General features: G+C 26.4%; 1 protein-coding gene across 1 annotated transcript; it reads right to left on the bottom strand.

The window, feature by feature from the left end:
• Window positions 1–1,037: 1,037 nt before the first annotated feature.
• LOC132924890 (importin-5-like) lies at window positions 1,038–18,227 on the bottom strand. Its single transcript, XM_060989330.1, has 20 exons — window positions 18,212–18,227; window positions 15,454–15,674; window positions 8,212–8,361; window positions 7,921–8,147; window positions 7,761–7,854; window positions 7,593–7,697; window positions 7,410–7,535; window positions 7,142–7,353; window positions 6,930–7,052; window positions 6,757–6,865; window positions 6,533–6,686; window positions 5,725–6,056; window positions 5,529–5,661; window positions 5,108–5,473; window positions 3,889–4,004; window positions 3,673–3,813; window positions 3,454–3,603; window positions 3,025–3,395; window positions 2,745–2,964; window positions 1,038–1,283 (listed from the first exon to the last, which is right to left on the bottom strand). Exons 1-20 carry the CDS (start codon window positions 18,225–18,227, stop codon window positions 1,194–1,196), a joined length of 3,456 nt encoding a protein of 1,151 aa, XP_060845313.1. The 3' UTR covers window positions 1,038–1,193.
• Window positions 18,228–18,869: the final 642 nt, after the last annotated feature.

The raw sequence follows: 18,869 nt of genomic DNA, 5'->3' as shown, positions 1-18,869 counted from the left end.
TTAGCACTTTCCGCAACACGTTTGGATTCACCAGGCGACACACCGATTGAGAAACACTGCCTTAAAATGTTCCATTGTGAATAGTTCCTACATATAAAATAATGTATATGTAAATCCACGGTTTATCAAAAAAAAGTATCATACTCAGGTTACTGGAATACGTTCAGAAAACACCGATTTAATCTTTAGTAGTCTATTTATAGAACATGATCATAATTTTTCATTTAAATACATTCCACATATTATTCATTAAACAATTGTAAATTCGTTGATATTATCAACACTGCATTGAATACCAAAATTTGGTAATGGAAATTCATTAATATTGCAGGTGGGTCACATTTCTAACATGTTTCTCCTAAAACATAATATTGTTAATAACATATTTTGAAAACAATTAATAATTCTATAATAATAATAATATGCAATTTGATTCAATCATAGTAATCATTAATAAAGTAAGAAAACATCCACTTTAATCTTAAAAACTGATTTTTTTCTTTTCATAACTCACATGTTTAAATACTTCAACATTGCATAAATAAATTAGACTGTAAGTTATAAGTTATGTAATGTATATAGTAATGTTTTTATTTCTGCAAAATAAAATTACAATAGAGTTGTCTATATAATAATGTACTCATAAAAAGAAGCATACAATATCAGTTGCTACAAGGTATTTTCTATCATAAATAGACATTTTGATGAAAACAATAATGTAACATGTTACTAAATCTGAAGGAAAAATTATAACTTAGCGTACACTTATGTTTTCTAATACGGTAAAATACAATATGAAATTAGTAGTTATAAATAGTAATTGATAGTTAAATCTTAAATACAGTAAATATTATTTGACATTATAAAATAAAATTATGAGTAAAAATTATCATCAATGATATCTAAAAATATAAAATAAGATTTAAAAAAAAAAAATGTATATTAAAAAAGTTGTAGTACATCAATTATCAATTTAAATCATTCAATAATAAGTTTATAACATTAATTTAATTTCAATTTTTAAGAGTATTAAAATTTCAAATATTTGTAATATATCTTCGAAATAGTTTAATTTTGCAACTATATAACAAAAAATAACAAGTGGATGACATAAATTAAAAATAATAGAAGCGGGGTTATAGTAAAAATTCATATTGTTACAAAAATAAAACATTAACGGGTAAATGTCAAAATCAATTATTAGTCATTAGAAGACTCTGTAACATCTTCATATGTTCTGGATTCAATACAGCTAAACATGCATTAAATACCTCTTGGTTTGCCTAAAATCATATTTTAAATAACAAAATAATTAATTAAAATTAAATATTTACACAAAACTTGTATTAATAAATAACAATAAACATGATTTATAAATATTATAATATCATTATATCATAAGGCATCACAACATATTCCCATACAATTTTAGTTAGTTATTGTAATTTAATATTTTATCTATTTTTATATTTTCACAATTACTGTGGTTAATTGATTAATATTTTATGTATGAGAATCATCCAAAAGGTGTGAGATAAGATTTATTTTTTTTTAATTAAGAAGAACATATATTTTCATGAAATATTCAAATAGTACCACAGGCATATAGTTATTTTTTCAAATAATTTCTTTTTAAAATGATACATTTTTGTTGCCATGGCACATTTGGCACTAGATATATTTGTCACCAGTGTTGAAGAACTCGCATACCCACATCCTTTAGTCACTTATTAACGGTCTCTTTCACCTAATTGTTTGTTAAATGTTATTCACCTAAATACTTCTTGAGCTCATTAAAAAATGTTGATCACTGTGTAAAAAATCTAGACTATAAGGGGGGTGAATGACAATTTCCTATCCAAAGAACATGAGGTTCTTGCGTTTTTAAACTTTCATCAGTTTCTCAATCAGTTACAGAACCAGTGACGGATTATGGGTGGGTGGGGGAGTGTCCATGGGGGATCTGGATCCTCCCCCCAGATGCTTATATAATATTATACAATTTATAATAATACATATTATAATATATAATTTTTACATATTATTTTTCAAGACCCCCTATGACCCTCGCCTAAGAAAATGGAGAAAATCCGCCAGAACATATCTTCATTTCAATAAACTCCAAAAAAATATTATCATTGTCAGAGAGAAAATGGCAATCTTAGTGTAGGTTCTATAGGTCACAATAATGTTTTGATTTTATATTGCATATTTTGCATTCGTTCTAGTAGTGGAAAAAGAACTTTCTCATCAGGGTGCTCAATTCGAATACTTATAACAACACTTATAATAAATTTTCTTAAAACTATAAGTTTTCCTTGAATCAAAACCAAAGAGTCTTGAAATTGTAAAATTCTTAAATATTTAGTTTATAAAAATAACTTTATTTGAGCTAACTAAAACATGTGGTACAAGTTTATTTTTATCTATAAATTTGATAAAAATGTATGTATTTTTAAATTGTGTAACCTTACTTTTTAGAAAACCCCTACTTTTGTATGTTCTAAATTAAATAAGTTTATATTTTTAGAACTTAAATAATTAATTAGTAAGCTTTTTTAAGTTCTTTTTTAATTGTTCAATATAATAAAAACAATAATATAAGAATCTACGACTTTTTGGAAAAATAACATTAAGGAATTTAATAAAATCAGTAATAAAAAAAAATGTATATAAAAGTCTGTTATAATTATATATGTATACATTTTATATTATATCAAGTTAAAATAAAATACTATAATTACCTGTATTCCATTAACAATCATAATCATTCGCTGGGCAACAATATGTGACCTGTCAATTGCATCTTGCAAAAATGCTTCAGCAATAATCCTTATTAAACTAGGGATATTAGAATTGTTTTGTCCTAATACCAAAGGATGCTGATTTTCAATGAGCTTACATAAGTAACCATATACAAATGGAGCTTCATCAGTATCTTCACAAATTGGTAAGTTGCATAGCCTAAAAAATTATATTGATATTATTTTAAACAAAATGATCGAACTATTGTTTTTGTTTTACCAGAGAGGTAATATTTCATTAACATTAACAGCTGAATTGTTATATTCTAATATTTTGGCAATGGCTGATACGGCATTTTCAGTCGCCCTCATGTTTTCAGCTGATCGGGCTTCACTATTGTTGATCACTTGTAGAAGGAATGGCATGATCTCAGCACACACACTCGCAAAACTAGGCCCTCCACACATGCCTAGCACTCCACAGCCATAAATAGCTGCCAGACGAACGTCACTGTTAATATCCTTAACATATTCAATCATAGGCCGTAAGAAATATTCTTGATATTTAGCGCAACCAGGTCCACAAAATTCAATAAGGTCATTAAAGATACAAAGACCCCACTTATGATCAAATGCACTTTTATCAGAATCCTATAAATATGATTTTTAAAGTTAAAATATGAAATAAATTAACACAGTAAATTCTTACCAATAGTTTAGCAAATTGATGTACAATAAGATCAAAATACTGAAAGAAGTCTGTTTTAAAAGTGACAAAAAAAACATGCAAAATCTCAGTTAATTTGGTGAAACTGTACACATCATCACAATCTTCCAAAGCTAGTCTTTCCTCTTCAACCTAATAATATACAGTTTACATTAAACGCTTACAATAATAAATGAACAGAAAAATCTCATAAATACATACCTCATCATAATCATCATCTTTGCGTCTTTTAAAATGTTGAGCTTCCCTTTCAAAGTGAGAATTCAAATTTGTTTCTAAAGTATACAATATATCTTTTATCCATTTGTCCGATAAACATCCTGTTCCCAATAATTCTATGCACTTAAAATTACATTAAAAAAATAAATATAACAATCAAAATAGATTAAACTATAATAATTATTTTAAGTTATTTACTTTTCTTAATGCATCATACATCTCAGCACTAACATCTGGATCAGGTTCAAATTTAATAAAAGCTTGCAAAAGTTCAGGTAAAATATAACCCCACATATGTTGCAAATATTCTGGTCCTGTTACAAACAAGATAATTTGTAAACAATAAATTATAAAGATGATGAAACACATTAACTTAATACTAATACATATATTAACAAATCTTTAAATTTTAAAACAGGACAATTTACTTAAATATTATACACTATACACCAAATAGCAGTCCACAGACAAAGAATAAACAACACATATTACGACAACATTATATGTGATATTGTTGTAAATTATTATTTTTGTTATATATTATTGGCTTTTACTGACAACAGTTGTTATATTAGTCATTTTTCTCACTAAATAGCTGTCTATTTTATTGTATTTGAAATTAATTTTTATTTTAAGTTTTTTCAAATATTTGTAATATACTAATATTAATTTTGTTCTTAATATTTATAACTTTATAAGCAATAGCAAATCATAAATAAAAATAATATTGTTTTCATTACATCCAATTTTAAAATACCTATTGTCCTATTATGTGTTAAAAATATGTACTTAGAATTTTAATGACCTGCGAAAAATTTTCAGATCCTTAATGTGGCCTTTCAAAAATATTAATTGATGACCCCTGCACTACTTTGTCCTCTTTAACTAAATAATTATAAAACATGTTCTCAAATTTATTCTTTCATCTTTTATAAAAACATAATGTATAAATATAAAAGGAGTTATCCAATCACCCATTCATAAAAAATATTATATTAAAAATAAATATGTAAATACATTTTTGGAAAGTACATTAATAATATTAAAAATTATATTTTTTTAATTAAATAAAACGGAGAATTATGGTTACAGAAAATGTTTAAGTGGATCACATGTCATAAAAGGTTAAGAACCACTGGCTAAATAGATACTATAAATAAACTAATATACTTCTTACTAGGCTACCAAATAATTTGTTTTTTTTTTTAGTCTTTTATATAAAATTAAAATTTGACAATTACAATCCAACAGTTGATTTTATAACATTATTGTTTATTATTTAAAGGAAGAAATTAAAAATATTTATCCTTTTAGTTGTTCTAGAAAAGACAATAACAAAGGATCACTTTATTGTTGATATGAGACAAATAGAAAAAAGTTAGTGTATAGTAGCTCGGGAATTAATTTCTTAACATACCTCTTATTTCTGCACACTTCAAAAGATTAGGCATGCTTTGAGCTGCAGCAATTCGAACATTATCATGGAAATAAAATTTCAATAAAGGCACCATAAGTTTAACAACATCTTCTGCATAGGGTGCAAAACCAATTTTCAATTCTCGTGCATAACATACAAGCATTTCACAGGCTGATGCCTTATCTTCTAGGCTTGAAGTCTTAATACCAAAGTTTTGCTGTTTCCATAAGGGTACAAACTGCCATTCGCTTTTGTCAGTCATATTCCTCTTGTCATCATTATTCAAATATACAACTTCAGGTTTTAATGAAGCCGCAGCCATTACTGGACCAATCACCAAAGGAAGATACTGTTCAAATTGTTGACCTATTAAATTGTTCTTTATTAGTAACTAAAACACAGTTGATTAAATAACACATACCCATCACTTTACATATTCGAGTCCATGATGAAATTATTAAGTATGAAGTTTGTGGATCATATTCTGAGAGTTTCTCATATTTGTTATGTGTTGCCAGCATTAAATCCATTATAACACTAGCATCCGCCAAAAACTACATAGAACACAATTTTATACATTTCAATAAAATAAATGTTATAATTATTAATTAACTTACTTTCTCTTGTCCAACAGCCAAACCTATCAAGCTAATACATTCTATTGTTTTGCCTCTCAATAACTTTAATTCAGGGGCAACAGCATTACGAATGATTTCTTTTAAGAATGGCATAAGATGGTCATAAAATTTAACAAAATCTCCTTCACATGTGTTAGCTACACATGCGATAGTGGTTACCATTTGCTCTAATACTATAAGTCTACCACCACCTTTCACAAGATCAGCAATACGGGCTTGCAATATATTTTCAAGCTTTACCATAATCAGATCCATGTAAGATAAAAGTATTTTTTTTGGGCAATCTTTACTAAAGTTTAAAAGAGCAGCTCCTAAAAATAATTTAAAAAATTCAATATTATTAATTTATTATATTAAAAATAATTACACATCTAATAATAGAAATAACTAATATATCTAAATTTAAAACACCTATAATTAACTAATCTATATGAATAAAAATATTTATAATCGAAACAAGGAATATGAAAATTAAAATAATAAATTAGGTTTATAAATTATAATATTTCAACATCATACAGTTATTATTATTATTTCATTTTTCCTCCCAATACACAAATATAAATATTTTTGATGAATGAAGTCATAAATCTATGATAACTTAATTCCAAAAATTAAATACATTAAGAGTTTTTCCTTGTGTTAAATTATATTTTTTTTTAGAATAATTTTTACTAATTTTGTATATTTTTTTGTCTATTAGATAACTACAATTAATAATTATGTTGAAAATATTAAGTAATATTTTAATTTAAGTAGATTATAATTTATTAACAATATAATTTACCTGCATGTGCTTGTACTCTAGGATTCAAATTATCTTCAAGTAACAGTAATATAGCAGGCACAATTTTTTCATGGAATTTTTTTTGAAACTTGGGAGAAAAATCTGCTCCCATCTGTACTATTACATTGCACATTGAATATCTTACTCTAGGATGCTAAACAAATAATGATAACATTAGTGATAACATTGTTTTGAATTGTAAGTTGTAACATTAAATTAATTACTGAATCTTTTAATAAAGTTAAAATTCTATCCAAAATTTCTGGGAGTATATGCAACATTTCTTTATGAAAACCTCCACCCATAGCTGATATTGCCATCAATGCAGCATATCTAAAATATATAAATGATTGGATAAATACAAAGAAATAAAATATATCCAAATTATATTTTTTACCTATCTTTCCAACTTGGATTGTCTAACATTGATGAGACATTACTTATTATATGTGACAACATTATTTTACCACCAAGTCTACAAGCTAGTCTGTCCAGTGCATATTCAGCTATAACACTCATACTTAAAACAAATAATACACAAACACATTAGATACTTTGAAATATTAAAATGCACGATATGGAATGAATTTCCAATTAAAATAGTAATACCTTTCTTGGTCAATTTCATCTGGATCATCTTGAGTACTCCAATCATCATCATCTTCCACATTAGCCATAAGTTCCAATACTTGTCCAGTTAACTGTATGATGTACTTAGATGATTTTTTCCGCATCATTGTTGGAGCTGTTTCAGTTAATGTAACAATTACTTCAAGGCACATCTGACGGTATGATTGACTTGCCTCTTTGTTTCCAAGATACTAAAAATATTAATAATATAACTCTGAACAATATTTACGTAAAATAATTAAATTACCCTCAAACACATTTCTACAATATCTGACAACTGAGATTTTAAAAAAATTGGAGCATTTCCAGCTAAATTAACCAATAGTTTAATCAAAGAATCATCTTCTTCAGCTATTAAGCTTTCATTTATTATCTATAAAAAAAAAATACAGTAGATTTTTATTTTATTCAATTTTTTATAAAGCCTTACTCTCATCATGTTTGGTAATAAATCAGTTAATTGTTCTTGAATTTCTTGAAGTTTGTCATGGTGTAATATGAAAGCACAAATAGCTTTCACAGTTTGTACTTGTATCTATAAAAAAAATAAAAAATGAATAAGTGAAATTTATATACAACTATAGCTGTTAAGACTTACATTTGAATCAGGTACATTTAATGATTGTTGAAACATTTGTTTTATCACAACCAAATAATTGGATTGTTGATTACCAAAAACGCCAGGTACATTTCTAATATATGAAAAAAAATGAGTAAAAGACAAATTTTAATTAAAGTATCAAAAATGCTTTACTCACATGAAAATTCTAAGCGCAGAATCTTTCATATCATTTGAAGGAAAATTAGCACATTGAAACAGGAAATTCAAAAATTCTGGCCAGTTGTTATTACCTTCATCGTCCAGCTGATTTCTAGCTACCTCGGAAGCAACATCACACATGCGTCTACGTATTATGTCATTTTTTTCGTTATTTACAGTTAATAACAAATTGTTTTTAAACTGTTTCTGATTTTCAGGTGACAACTAAAATTAAAACTTAGTTAAAAAAACAAATAAATTCATACATTTAAGTAAAAAAAGAACTAACATGAGAATAAAAATCCATGAATTCATTGGCCATAAGTCTATGTAACATTACAGCTGCCATTTGTTTTTCATCTATATTACCGGCTTGATTTTGTACAACATTGAATAAATATGATACTTTTTTTCCTAAAGGTAACGCTTGATACGTTTCCTAAAAAGAAAAAAAAAATTTTATAATCTAGATTTATTTATAAAATAAAAAAGCAATTACAGTTTTAAATATTTATCATCCATATAACCTAAAAGGTCTTAATAGTTATCTGAGAAAAGTATTATATATTTAAGTATATAGTTCATATAGAATAATTTAAATAAACCGAAACCAAGTTTATTGGATTCATTTAATTCAGAGGAAATATTTTAATGAAAATTATTTAACTATTACAAAAAAAAAAAATTTTAAACAAGTACAAACCACTGTACCCCATACATTAACCAAAACATCGTACTGATATCCTTAAATAGTACATATTTGTAAAACATTAAAACAACTATTTGATATGAATAGGATGTTAAAGAAATATTGATGTTAACTTTTAAAAAAGAACATCTATATAATATACAATTAACGTTCACCACAAACATTTTTAAGTGATCTCAAAATTAACAACTATTTGATGTTTCTTAAAATTAGAAATTGTACTGGGAATGTTGTATGTAGATAATTATTATATGGATGTTAATAATTTTATTGTTGGTTATAATTTCATTTGATAATATCATAGATTGAACATAAAAAGATAATATCTAACAAACATTTTTTTTAAGACGTTCTAAATAGGTTTTAATAGGTAAACAAATATTCAATTATTTCAATTATTATCTTAATTTGAAATAGTTTAACATTATGTTTAATCGTAGTAGATGTATAATAGTGATATAATAATATATAATATTTATAGGTATTGCCAGGAAAAACCACCGCGGCAACCGGCATAGAGCCGCGTCAGCGATATGGTAATCGAGACTTCGCGCGTTATACACATTGTCAGTTCGATTGTTCGATATCGATATATTTATATAACATATTCACAGTTTCACACTCGCCACGTCTATATTATTATTAAATATTAAATAATACTATCGTCTATTAAGTATTATTGTCTAGTCAGTATTTGTCTCGTAGTCGTGTGCGACCGTGCTGCTACATCGTACAGACTTTTATAATTTTGCCTTTTTTATAGTTTAAGTATATCGCAGTAGTTTGCATTTTCGCGACTGCGAGACGCAATAGTTAGCCTTATACCTTAACTCACTTTGTACTACGCGCGTACGGCATACACCTCAACACTGTTTCTTTTTCTCGTTTGCAACCGTGCTGCTACAAACACTGAAGAGTACTCTGCATTATCCGACTGCAGTTTGCATTTTCGACACCAAAATTGAAGTACATGTGTATATTATGTGTTATCACGTCATTTCACACAATAATGGATCAAATTAACAGTCAAACAAAGGTAATACACTATAGTATAATATTATATAATATAGGTACTCTAAATACTCTTACTTTATTTAGTGTTAGGTATTAAGGTTAGGCAATAAATATATATATATATATATATTTCTATCGGTAACAATTTATATTTGGTACTTACCTAACATTATTATCATAATTTATTGGATGAATTTATTAGTATATTAAGGTTTATCAGCTTCACATTTAATTAGACCACCCATCCAGTTAAACTAATAGAAGCAGTGGTGTATTGGGGGTATACGGCGTATACTTACTTCTCAATTTTTTTGTTTAGCGTATACTCTCTAAATAAACAACGATACGCGGGTATACGGCTGTATGGCCCCGTATACCTGTTAGAATTTATAAAATGAATAAAATGCACTAAAAATACTACAAAAATGACCTTAAAGCATAAAATTCCCTAAAAATACAAAATAAAAACTGTACTATTAAATTCTATATTTGATGAATTAAATTTCTGTAAAGACGAGCGTCGAATGTAATCGTTAGAAAAAAAGATGCAAATGCATCAAGTTCCGGGCCCTAGCAATCATGATTAGTACACTAATCACTAAGTAATTGGTAGTTAGTAACCATTCTAATTTCTTAGACTGTACTATTTTTTTAAGTTTATCTTTGGTCAAAGTGGCTGGTACTGATAATTAGAATAAAGATTGTGAATTGGAGCGAAGCAAGAAAAAATTTTTTTGGATTCAATGTTATAGATATATCATTGACACCTAAGATTTAGAAGGCATAGAAGTATACCCACAAATATTTTTAGCAATACACCACTGAATAAAACCACAATATTATAAATTATCTACTTTATTTAGATTCGTATGAAGCAGCTGCTGCGGAGGAAATAAAATTATTTATATCATCAGGTGGTGAGTCACAGAGTGATTCTGACACTGAACACAAAAAAGCAGCCCTAAATGAAGACTATAATTATAGTTTGTTTTAAATATACAATTTATATTAAACTTGACAATATTTAAAATTAATTTTAGAAATACTATAAATAATATTAATTACCTAATAGCTAGTGTTTATAAAGCGTTATTAAAGCTATTTATTATTATATTAGGTACTGCTTATGCCTAATTCAATATATATTTAACTGTTTTTGATATTATTTTAATTCTTTAGGTTCCAGTAGTGATGACAAACCTTTAAGTATTAAAAGAAAACAATCAACTTCTGAACCATATAACAAAATAAAAAATGCACTAAAAATACTACAAAAATGACTTTAAAGCAGTATCCTGTAAGTAAAATTAAGTATTTTTGTATTTAAATTTATTGAAACATTTTTGAATTATTCTTCAAGCATATTAATTTAATTTTATTACTGCTATAATCATAATTTATTTTTCTTTAGTACATTTTTTAAATATAAAACACAATATATTTATTTCCCTTAGTTGATAGTAAATTATTAAATTAAATTTGTATACCATTTAAATTTTTTTTAACACCCAAAAAATAAATATTGTTTTTTTTTTTTGTAGTTGGTCAGTTTTGATTCTGAACTTCTTAAAAATAAAATGAATCAAATACTTCACACAATAAATATTTATTTTACTTGAATTAATAAAAAGTTGGACGCTATAATAGCATCCACTATATTAAAATAAACCTCATTTCAAATGTAAAACCATCTACATTAGATTACATTTTTTTGGAATTATTTCCTTTGAACGATTTAGAGTCTCTTATACATATTGATGCATATTTAAAAACTAACGATGAAAACTTGACTAAATTGGTAATAAAATGTCAATAGTTTTTTTATATTATACATATATTACAACTCTATTGTATATATTTTTATTTCAGATTTATTTAATTAAATCTATTGGTTGCTCTGGCACAAAATATTTTGTGTACTTCAAAAATTATTTTCCAATAAATTGGCCACACTTTGTTCATGGACAGGACAAAAAAATAATTATCGCCTTGTCGACCATCAAATTATAAAAATTATGAAAAGTAAGTATACTAGTTAATTTGTTACATTACTACATAAACGTTTGCATTATTTTTTAGAAATTTCACATGAACTATATCAAAATGACGAAAATATATTTGAAGTTTATGTAAAAGATTGGTTCAGGCATGGGACTCAGCGATTAAAAAAAGAAAATACTACAGGTAATGTTAATCTTATTAAAGCAACATACCCCAATGTGTAATGTAAAAAATATTTTTGGGTGTTTCGAAAAAAATATAAATTAATAAATAAATTTAGGGTTGTCATTATATAAGACAACTGACATTCACTCATTATCACTGTTAAATATATTATTAGACAAATAAATAATTTTTAGTAAAACTATATTGCTACTGGTAGCAATATATATATGAAAATTATATTTCCAAGTAAATATTAACTTATTCTTAACAATTTTCATGGTCTAAACATTGATATGATACTTTTTGTTCATGAAAAGTGCATTGTTAGTTAGTTTTATTGTTTCCTAATTTATAATATTTTTGTTATAGACCACGTCAATAACGCAAATCAATTGAAAAATATGTCTCTTCGGAATTTTAAACGTTTGCTGTTGAATGTTACCACAGACAATACTCAAGCAAAAGAGCTGGTAAGTGTATCATCAACTTGTTCAAATTCTGATATAACTGTTAATAATATTGAAACCCTCAGTTGTTAAAATGAAATCTCCACATCTAAAATGTGTAAAAATTATAATCCACCTAATGCATTACAAATAGAAAGTTTAGAATTACAACTTCATATATCTAATTCATTGGGACAAAATGATAATATTTCTTGTAACAATAATCCTTCTGTTAAAGAAAAACTTCAGCAATGGGTTTTTGATAATACCGTTACAAAAACTAGTGTTAATAGTTTATTGAAGATTTTGAGGTCTGAGGGGTTGGATTTTCCAAAATATGTACGTACATTGATGAATACTCTTAGAACCCATAACATAATTACTATAAATCCTGGAACTTATATTCATTTAGATTTTAAAAAAATGTTATCTATTTTATTAAAGTTTTATGCTTAGTGTTTGAAAAACGTCGATGAAATATGTTTAAGTTTTAATATTGATGGGTTACCATTAGCACACAGTTCTAAACAACAATTTTGGCCAATACTTTGTTCAATAATAAATGTACCTTTTCTATCTAAATTAGTTTAAGCTGTTGGTTTATATATTAGTACACTTAAATAACCAGAGTCTATAGATGACTTTTTAAATTTTTTTATTAATGAAGCTAAAGAATTGGTAAAGGATGGAATTAATGTTGATAATAAGGTACTATGTTTATGTATTAAGCAATTCATTTGCGATTCTCCCACCAAAGCGTTTTTACTTAACGTAAAACGCTATAATTCTCGTGTAGGGTGTAATACATGCACAATAGAGGGAGAATATAAAGATCATAGAATGTCATTCTTGGGTGTGAATGCCTTGTTGCGTACTGATAGTAGTTTTAGAACTAGAAATGATGACGAATATCATAAAGGCAATTCTCCTTTAAAGCATATTTTACAAATTGATATAGTATAAGTGCGAGGTAAGCAATCGGTGAGAATCCCCAAAGAAAAATGTGATTATGCAGATGAAGAGTTAAACAATTTAAAATTTTAAAACAATATGTCCCACCAGAATTTGTTAGGCTTCCGAGATCTTTAAATGATATAGAATATTGGAAGTTAACCAAATTTAGAACTTTTTTGTTATAATCTGGGCCAATCGTACTAAAAGGAAGACTAAGAAAAATATTTTATTTACACTTCATAAATTGCATTGTGCCATAAAAATTTTGGTAACACCAGTTTTATGTATAGCTAAAAATGAAGTAACATTTAATTTACTAATTGATTTTGTGACGGAGTTTATTACTCATCATGGGGCGCATTTTATCACTCACAATATTCATAGTTTGATTCATTTGCCATTTTATATTAAGACACGGATGTCTAGATAATTTTAGCGCTTTTAAATATGAAAATTACTTGAGAATTATAAAAAAAAGTATTTCATACTTGCATTTTTCTTTGCAAATTGCTGCTAATAGGATTCAAGAAAAAATTAATATTTTTTATAATGACAATGAATAGGAACTCAAATTTTGATGAAACTCATTTATTAAGTAATGAATATAGTAGATACCATAATTTCATAATATACAAATCATGAATTTACTTTTTTTCTAACTATAAAACTTAGGAGTACAAACTATATTATTTCTACTCAAGTTTCTAAAAATAATTATATAATGTTAATTACTAATGAAATTGCAATCGTCAAAAACATTTTTAAATGTAAGTGAAAATATTTTTTTAAATGTATTGACTTTTAAATCTTTCAATTTTTTTGATGTTCCATTAGAATCACATATGATTGGCTCTGTTATAGTCGATATTAAGTCCCAGTCATCTGATTTGATACGTATTAGTGTTGATGATATCAAATATAAATGTTTTTTTGTACTTATGACAAGTGAAAAAGCTGTTGTAATGACTCTATGTCATAATTTAATATTTTAATATATTTTAATAAATTATTTTTGATTTCTGATTTGTTAAATGTCTATATGTCTTGTTATGCTGAATATTTAAAGAATACAATATGTTTCTATCACATTATTATTATTACCATTATATTTATATCAATAAAATAATTTGGTATATTTTTTTTAAATAACTATTACATTATTATATTGTATAATATTAATGTTAACTTTATTGTATTACTTATATTTTATTAAATTAATAGTTTTTTTTATGATATATACAAGATTGTATAATATACACAATTAAGTCATATTTGTTATAATTTCTTTTTTATATACATATGTATTGTATTAAATAATTGTATTATATATTTTAAAATGTTCTTTACCATTGTTTAATCAAAATATTATTTATTATTTTAATACAAATTAAGTGGTTACTGATGAACCATGATTCTATTAATTTTTGTATTATATTTATTTGTAATTATATAATATTATATATATATAATGTTTATAATATATTATGCTTTAAAAACATTGCTATATATACTAAATAGTTCTCTAACATTATTAACATCCTTACTATGTTTTTGAATAACATTCACAGATGTGTATTTAACCGACAAAAATTGACAATTGTTACCAAATCTGGTCAAATAGTTGTTAAGACTGGACATAATATAGATATTTAAAAAAACAAACTATAGAAATTATACTACACATCTCATACATGTTACATAAGGTAGTTGTATAAATGTTTAATACATAACTTCTTATAAATTACTTTTTAATAAGTCGCTCAACCGTCATTAGCAATCCCACGAACATCTTTATTGAATAAAATTCAATATTATTATTGAATAAAAATTGAAATAAAAAAATAATAATAATAATACTAAATCATAACAACGAACAAATTTATAATACCTGTTAACAAAAGTTACATTTAAGAAATCCGTGAGAAGATTAAAGTAGATGTATATAATTTCAGTTGTTAGCACAAATTAAATCAAAATCAACAAGTAGTTGACTAGTATTCACAATATTAATACTCAGACTTAAACAGACAATCAGTGAAAACATTACAAAGTTCAAGAGAAATAACATTTTTCGAACGCACACATTATACCTATTCAATGAATAAATCCAATGATAGACGGATAATACACTAAGCATTGGAGACAAATGAGAGACTCTAACAACTACCACCACCCTTAAGGTAATGAGGAACAAACGGCTACCCATTCCGTAATCGACTTACAGTGAAAAATATTAATTTACCTCGGCGGTCTGTCGCACATGGTTGTCAGCACTCAGCAAACTAGTGAGTATTTGATGGAAATCACCCATATTGTCGTTTTCGGCCTTGATTGAGTTCGCAATGACTGTCTCGGTTTCTGTAATAGTTATTGCGCTGCAAACCTTGTTGTCGATGATTAAACACCTGTTAGCGTATATTGTTGCCGGCAAGCGGATGCCACTGATGACCAAGTGTTTTTGTACTACCGGTTAAAATGTATGCCCGTGCTCGCCAATACAAATTTCGTAATGCGTACTTTGTTCTGCAGGGCCGGCGGTGTGCTTATGAATTCTGAATTCAAGTTTATATTTTATCCTTTGGTACTTACTTCTACACGACGCTGCAGAGCACAAAAATGTGAGACCACGGTACACGATTCACGATAATGATGGTTTACAGGTTATGAATGGCGTTCGTACCTTACCTTATACCAAGAAATTATCTAACCTAACCGTGGCTTGGCGCAGCATATAAGATGTCCGACGACTAATAGTACAAGGTACAGTGTGTACCTGGTACACACTGGGGCCGTACGGTAATCCTAATAACCGACTGAACCACGATGTAGAGAAACTAAGGTGATGCCACTTCCCTATCTTACAATATAAAAAATGGATGCCAATATGTACGGCAAACCAGGAATTCGGAAATGTCCCAACAGAGTACACCACTATTCGCCCGGAGGCCTATTTTATTTTAAGTTGTTATACGAAAATGTATTATTAAATATTTAAAAATGTATTTAAATGTAAATATATTGTTTATAATATGAACATAAAATAGGTAAAAATATAAAAACTATATTATTTTATAGATATAAACCAAGCTAATATTATTATATCAGTCATATTATGTTAAATAGGTATAAATGCTATTATTGAACATTAATTTAAATAAATAAAAAATACAATTTTCTTATATTAGTTTATTTATTTGTAAATACCAGTAATAAAATTAGTTACAAAGCAATTGAATGACTAGATCAAGGGTCGGCAATTAATTTATATGGCGGTCCAGAAATTTAATAAAAAAAATTTCGTGGGCCATAAAAAACTTAAACTTAATTTTATCATTAATGTATTTATTTTTTTTATTAAAAACACATTTTAAGACAAAGTATTTAATATTTAATTATTTATAAAGTAATTATACATTCATACTAATAATAACAAAATTGTATACTTAAGTTTAATGAGAAAATGACATTTATTTTCTTGAGCTAATAAACAGCGGTATACGATGGACGCTATCGTAATTTTCAAATAAATCATAAAAATAGATCGCCCGACTCGGCCCGTGACTAGAAACATAATTATTAGATCAAACAATAAAAATGATTATTAAAGAAATAAAAAATAAAATTATTCATAAGTAAGAAATAATAAATTTTTATTCATTACCTATTTGTATGCCATTATATTCTAGATGTAGAATAAAACGGTAAAACCTTAATATGTTTAAAAAATTAAAAACTGTGTTTCATATTTATTTATTTTCTATTGGTAACTAAAAAAGCAACAAATTCATCTTCTATGGCAGCGTCCAACTCGTGTCCTTCGAAGGTTTTTCCCCCTACCCCACCCTAGAAGATTTATATTTAAAAAAATCTAAAATTTAAATTCTAAATACCTACAAGAAACATTCGTTCAAAATTAATTTTTAATTGCACTATACACCATCATATTTTAATAGAACTTACCGTCCGTATATTTAAAAATAAATAAGTAAATGAATATTATCATTGTTAAATGTTAAGTGAACATTGCCTCCCCGGGCTCCCCGGATGAGAAGTGTAGATTAACATTTCAACTGTGAACTGAAACTATACGAACGACATGCCATACGGGCGAACTCTATTGTTTATCCATCGAAATTTAATTTATATTACCTTAAAAAAAAATTCACAGAAAGTGTACACACTTTGTACGGTCTGGTAAAAAGGTTCATTGCAGAACGCGGATACTTTATACGGTCGGGTAAAAACGTATTTTGCAGAACATGGACACTTTCTACTATTATATACATAAAGTATATATTATAAATATAAGTTTTATACATAAGTAGTAACTAATAATTATGTATAGTGTTAATTACTAAAATTTTTATTATTTTTATTTTTATTAGCTAATATTCTAAAAATTTGTAATAGTAAAAACTATTACTAAACCATTTTCATATTATACTACCTTTTGACTTATTTATATTGTACACATTTTTATATGTAGTTTGAATGATATTATTCATTATTTGTTTATTTAGATTATTTTTATTATTATTATTATACAAATACAATCAATATTTTATAACAATTTTATTTTTATTTTTTCTATTTTAATAATTAACACTACATAATTATTAGTTACTGCTTATGTATAAAACTTATATTTATAATATATACTTTATGTATATAATAATTAATAGTACAAAGTGTCCGCGTTCTGCAAAGTACCTTTTTACCCGACCGTACAAAGTGTCCGCGTTCTGCAATGTACCTTTTTACCAGACCGTACAAAGTGTCCGCGTTTCGCACTTTTAATGCCTGACCGTACAAAGTGACCTAGAACCCCAGTTGCCAGTTGGCGTTCGCCGTGCGGCAGGCAACAACGAAAACCAAATTAATTTCAACCTAGATTGAGTCTAATAAATGATGTTATCATCAATTTAAAATTAATCAGGAACAATAAGTCTACATTTTCTTCCCTCAATTTTCAAGGGAGGCACTGCCGTGTAAAGTATTACTATAAAAACTCTTCATTGTAAAACCAATACATTTATCACTTCACTCAGAATTTAAAGTATATTGCATTAAGAAAACAACAATCAACATATTATGAATTTCTTAATAATAACATGCAGTAGAAAAATTGAAAAATGATAAAATATATATTTTATACCTTAAAACAGTTGAAACAGTGTTTTTCAACCTTTTTATTATGGCGACACACTATTAGAATTTTTCATACTTTGTGACACACAATAAAAAAAAAATAAGAATAATATCTATTCATTTTTGTAAATATAGTGTCAACAAGGTTCGTACATTTAATATTAGCACTTTCCGCAACACGTTTGGATTCACCAGGCGACACACCGATTGAGAAACACTGCCTTAAAATGTTCCATTGTGAATAGTTCCTACATATAAAATAATGTATATGTAAATCCACGGTTTATCAAAAAAAAGTATCATACTCAGGTTACTGGAATACGTTCAGAAAACACCGATTTAATCTTTAGTAGTCTATTTATAGAACATGGTCATAATTTTTCATTTAAATACATTCCACATATTATTCATTAAACAATTGTAAATTCGTTGATATTATCAACACTGCATTGAATACCAAAATTTGGTAATGGAAATTCATTAATATTGCAGGTGGGTCACATTTCTAAC

This window comes from Rhopalosiphum padi, chromosome 3 (assembly GCF_020882245.1).
Source record: "Rhopalosiphum padi isolate XX-2018 chromosome 3, ASM2088224v1, whole genome shotgun sequence".
Taxonomy (NCBI): Eukaryota; Metazoa; Arthropoda; class Insecta; order Hemiptera; family Aphididae; genus Rhopalosiphum; species Rhopalosiphum padi.
The sequence above is the reverse complement of the archived record's forward strand: the minus strand, read 5'-3'. Positions and strand labels throughout refer to the sequence as shown.

Bases quoted from the DNA above. Each gene is read 5' to 3' on its own strand.
- LOC132924890 (XM_060989330.1), bottom strand. The intron at 8,148-8,211 runs GTTAGTTCTTTT...TTTTAATTTTAG, and splicing joins TCATGGATTTTTATTCTCAT to TTGTCACCTGAAAATCAGAA. The intron at 5,474-5,528 runs GTATGTGTTATT...ACAATTTAATAG, and splicing joins TCGAATATGTAAAGTGATGG to GTCAACAATTTGAACAGTAT.